This window comes from Puccinia triticina, chromosome 5A (genome assembly GCF_026914185.1).
Source record: "Puccinia triticina chromosome 5A, complete sequence".
Classification (NCBI taxonomy): Eukaryota; Fungi; Basidiomycota; class Pucciniomycetes; order Pucciniales; family Pucciniaceae; genus Puccinia; species Puccinia triticina.
Window position 1 is genome coordinate 2,069,453 of NC_070562.1, and position 5,171 is coordinate 2,074,623.

A 5,171-nucleotide genomic window follows, 5' to 3' on the forward strand; every position below is an offset into this window, starting at 1 on the left:
CGGAGGGTCCCTGCGGGACGGCGTCCCCCCTCCACAAACGGAGGGACTTAGTTAAGTTAGAAGAGTGTGCTTGCAAAGCTCAGAAGCAGTCGGTGATTATTAAAAGAGAAGGGAGTCCATGAATTTACACACCAGGGCAGATACTACTAGCCTCTAGCATAAGGATACATGTGAAAATCTGTCCAGGGTATTAAGAGCAAGATTAATAACTTGTAATCCAAGTGTCCATGTTTATAAATGAGTTCCAAGTTACAATGAGCTGTGAAAGGAACACAATGTTTGTGTGGATGAAAAACTAAAGGAAGTTGACTGAGATTCTAGAAAAGCAAAATATCCCCCACTTCTTGTCTTGAGTTGAGAGCTTCTGAAAGTTCATGGTTCGGTTGGTTTTCTGTGTGAAGACGAGGAGTTAGAGCAAGCTTTCATGAAGCAAGGCTTGGGATTTTTTGGGCACTTACACATAGTCCTTGAGAACTCCAGGCGGTAATGGCGGCAGGTCTTCAATCCCTACAACTATGACTACACCCATGCCCATAAAAACATGTGGCTGGTTAAGGCTTGTCAGTTCCGATGAGTTGCATTTAGAATTAAGTGAAATCAATCTCATTCTCACCTGAGTGTGACAATGCATGAGGAAGGCACCCGGAGTTCGGGCTTTCATTCTTAGTACCATCCATCCCGTCACCATGCCTGGCGTGACAGTAGTACCAGTATAAGAGGCACCTCGCTGTGATGCGAAGATAATCTCAGTATCTCGGCGAATATGCCTCTTTGGGTGCGCTTCTGCTTCGGCTAGCTTGGCTTTGGTGAATTCTCCAGTCCCGTGTGCCACTACATAGAACTCTTGACCATGAAGACTAGAACGCGCGAATAGAATATGTCAACTGATTGATCACAGCCGGCGGATTCGACACCACTTACTGCCACGGGTGAATCTCGCTCGTCCCCGCCGACGACGCTTGATTGACTATCACAATTTCCACCACGTCATTGAATTTGATTGGATAAGCTCCCAGTTTTTTATCGAAACCGTTGTTTTCTTCGGCGGCTTTGTAGTCCGGTTTTAACTTCGAAGTATAGGCTCTAACCAAGAACGGTACTTTCGGCTGAGTCTCGACGTACTGATTTTTCAAAGTAAAGGGAGGGGGAGGGGACATATGCGGCTTCAGTGTTTAGGTTTAGCAAGACCAGAAACGCCCGAAATTACACTCACTTTCTCCCCATTGACAAACCAATAGATGTGCCCATCAGGCATCTTGAGCTGCTGCCCCTGTATCAAAATCCTACGGGTTACTTCCGCGGCCGTAGGTGCGACTTCCTTTGGGTCTAGTGGCTCAAATGTGTCAGCCAACCAAGTATTCCCCTCGTTAGGCAAATCCACTATTTTTTTGAATTCTTTAGGTTCAGGTAATGGTGATAGGGAAAGGTCGAGGGGCTTGTTGGTAACCGAAGGGCCAATCGAGGTTGAGGCCTCATCCTCGTAGTGGAGTACAAAAGCGCCTTGATCACGAATCGGCCGCCATCTGGTTTCGATCCGCCCCCAGAAATCTCTTTTAGATCCAAGCTTTTTCAGCTCTTCGCGGCTTTTGGTCTTTAGCAAAAATGAATACCGTTGGCCGGAATGGAGTTGAATGTGTTTAGTTGACGCGGGACGAACGTAGCCACTATCTACTTCTATGACCGAGAGGTCTTCATGATCCTCAATACCAATGTACAAGTATGTAAGGACTGTGATACCAATCACTCTAAAAAAATCAAATCAGAAAACTCTTTTAGCAGCTCCTCAATACCTTGGCTGATGTCTTTGTCGTTGATAGAATTATACGCACCTGACTCTGTATGTCATACCCGGCTTGACAACAAGGCGATGATGGCGACAGTCGGTGGTGCAGCCAAAGGGGCTATTTGCATTACACTTTCCCAAAGCATTGCCGTTGACCACCATGCTTTGGGGTTCGCCGAGCCACTGAAACGGCACTGAAGTTACGCCAAGCTCGATTTGTTTCTCGAGGTTATGGTAATAATCGGCAAATAGCAATACGCGCTCTTCGTCATATTTGAAAGGCGGCTTGTGGGCGTCCTCGACGATGAAAGCACCATGGCAAGTCATCAACTTAAAGCCAACATGAGCATGATAAATACTGTAAGTGTGAAAGACGGGCACAAATTAGCGAAATTTGTTCCAACCCGGTCCGCACATTCATTCTTGAGTGTGAGTATTAAAGAAGAAGAAACTCACTATGTACCGGGCGAGTCTAGCAAGAAGATGTAGTCAAATTTTCCTCCAGCTGGAGGAATGGCGTACTAAACAAAAGTTTCGTATGTATTTTTCAGCTGTTGCACCGGTCGGATCTACGCGCATTATTATCACTGAGCCCGACCATGAACTGGCACTCAACTTGGGCTATTTTTTCAGTACCATCTGAAAAGGGCGCTCCAACTGTAGAGAGCCCGTGGAAGTGAATTGTAATATTGTCTTCCTTCAAGAGGTTGATGACCGTAACTTTAATCTTGTCGCCTGCCTTGAAACGTAGTTCTGGCCCTGGAAAAGTGCCGTTGACAACTGCCGAGGGCCTCTTGGTGCAATCGGCTGCTATAACTTTCTCTGTAACTTCAAGTACAACTTTTCTAGAAAATTCATGCGGACCAAAGCTGGGACGAGGGCCAGAGCTGAGTTGAGAAGTCGCCCGGGAATAAGAACTTTGCAAAAGGAGGAATAGCTGCAGAGAGAAAAGTATAACTGAAAGAAATGAAAAACTGCGGAGTGGAGCCATTGTTTAGGGATGAAGTTCGGCGCGGCGATGTCAAGAATAGGCACTTGCGAAGAGGCGCTGGGTCAAGCGTGGCTTCTTATAGATGGATGTATGTGTGCTTTCTTCTGCAAAGAGAAATCCACCAGCGAAAACCCGTAAACAGCTTGGCGCCACAATGATTTTCCCTGCCGTCCACTTTATGTGGTTGTGTCCCAGACGCCCGCCCAGCGAGCTCGCATTGCACCCTGCCCTCAGCATGGCCCAGGCACCTCGGCACCCTACCACTCGCCCGGATGTGACTCAACACCCTGTATGCTCGAGCTGTACATGCTGCCTAGACGCCTGTGGCTGGTTACATGTGTGTAAAGAAAAGGGATTTTCAGCCTCAGGCCCTCACAAGACCTACCTAGTTGAGTGGTACATACAATATTGCTGCAAGCCTCAAAAACTGCGGACTAATAGTGTGGATAGACATGCCCTGTGTGGGTGAAAGGTGTGCGCTCAAGCCCCGACCAACCGCGATTTGTGCCTGATTATCATTTTGTTTCTCTGTTCGATATACAACAAACGATGATACCCAAGCGACGTTAGACCTCTGCGACTGCGATGACCGGAGTCCTAGGCGTAGGCAAAGCACGAACGAAGCAGTGGACCCGATAGGAAGTCAAGAAAAATCGGGCAAGCCTGGTCCGAGGGAAGCCTCGTTTCCGCGGCGACAGAAGCTTGCTGCTGTTTGTACAAACAAGCGGAAGGAGATACCCTAAAGCCCGCTGCCTCGTTGTTTCGTTCTTTGGTCATGTTTATGTAGCCGGTGTGCCCTTACCTGAGATACATACATGTTTGCGCACGTGCAATGACTTCATTCTTGCTTTTCTAAGGTGATATAAAAGAGGAATGGTTCCCGAATCCCGGCCGCCTCTTGCCTCTCGGACCAATCTATCGTATCGGCCCGAGAGAGTGTGAGGAGTGAGTCTCAACTGTCAAACAACAGACAAAAAACAAAAGGCCAGGCTGGGTGTCCCCTGTGGACTGCTGTAGCGCCCAATGTCATAAACAGGCGGTTTTGGTGCGAGCCGCGAAGGTGAGGAGCGAGGGGTTTTGAAAACATTCTACATATGACGTATGTACGAACACAGAAGCCAAGGTTGCAACACACAGTCACCCTGCTGACCAGCGACAGTCCAATCGCAGCCGGGCTTCCTGTTCCGGCGAAGCTGTTGGAAAACTCGCTTGACGGACGAATAGAAAACCGCGAGATTTGAAGATGAGTCATGTGTGGACGGAAATCGTTTGAATTTGAAGATGAATCGTGTGCAGTCTGCACAACACGCGGAGTTAAAGCCGATTTAACTCAACTATCTACAGTATAGCTTTCTGCTTTAACTATGTAGCTGCTGCGGCGAGGCGCTTTCCTCACCATTTAGGAATCAATACCGCCGTTGCCTGTGCTGACCCGTGATGTGTCCTCGTCAGGTTCACATTATACTTTGGAATGCGTCTGGTCTGACACAAATAGCCCTCCTCGCGCGGAGACGCGGAGTCCCCTCCCCCAAGGGCTTATAATTTTAGAGTCTTGGAAAAACAACTCCCAAAGATTGGGAAAACAGCTCCCATTTGTGGATTTACGTTGCCGAGGCCAAATTTCAACCAAGTCCGGACGTCAACCTAGCCCCTTTTTTGGGCTACGGCTTTTTTTGGGAGCCATTTTCCTATAACATTTTTTTTTGGAGTCGTTGCAACTATATTATTTATAGGGGCTTGGTTAATCGACTACCGCTTTTTTGACTTCCAGCTACCAAACGTGGTTTACGTTGGGAGGACCGCTACCCGATGTTGCGCCCGGGTTCCGCGGACCAAAAATTGACCCGGGCGCAATTTGGTAGTCAGAAGTCAAAAATGGAAATACAAAATGGTAGTCGGATTTAGAATTTTTGCAAAAATGGCAAAAAAAAACATAAATCCTCACGGCAGGGCCCAATTATCCCCGCCAAAATTTTGCAGAGGGAAGAAAACCCTCTCAAGAGCATATGGTGAGCTGCATGGCATTAGGACACCTCAGGAATGGGGTGTGCTACTGTGCGCGCATTTTGGCTGGTGCCCTACTAAGGAACACCACCAAAACCATAGCCACAGTGCACCAAAGTGTCCCAAAATGCTACAGTGCCCAGATTAAGCTCTGAAAAAAATATGATTAGCTGCATGGAATTAGCACACCTCATGAATGGGGTGTGCTACTGTGCGCCCATTTTGGCTGGTGTCCTACTAATAGAGAATCTGCTGTTGGACCTGGGTGCCAGCAGTACCCACGTATCACACTGCTTTTTTTTTAAAAAAAAAAAATAGGCACCCGTACCCGTACCCGGCACCTGCTGGCGGGTGCTGCGGGTGTACCAGCGGTACTTAGTGATTTTTTTTCAT

At 47.8% G+C, this 5,171-nt stretch overlaps 1 protein-coding gene across 1 annotated transcript; it reads right to left on the minus strand.

Annotated features, from left to right (window-relative positions):
- Window positions 1-372: 372 nt before the first annotated feature.
- On the minus strand, window positions 373-2,774 carry PtA15_5A252 (uncharacterized protein; the record flags this gene model as incomplete). Its single annotated transcript, XM_053168993.1, has 8 exons — window positions 373-391; window positions 459-547; window positions 614-857; window positions 922-1,121; window positions 1,214-1,745; window positions 1,830-2,141; window positions 2,240-2,304; window positions 2,400-2,774. The coding sequence occupies 8 exons, from the start codon at window positions 2,772-2,774 to the stop codon at window positions 373-375; spliced, it is 1,836 nt and encodes a 611-aa protein (XP_053020234.1).
- Between the last annotated feature and the right edge of the window lie 2,397 nt (window positions 2,775-5,171).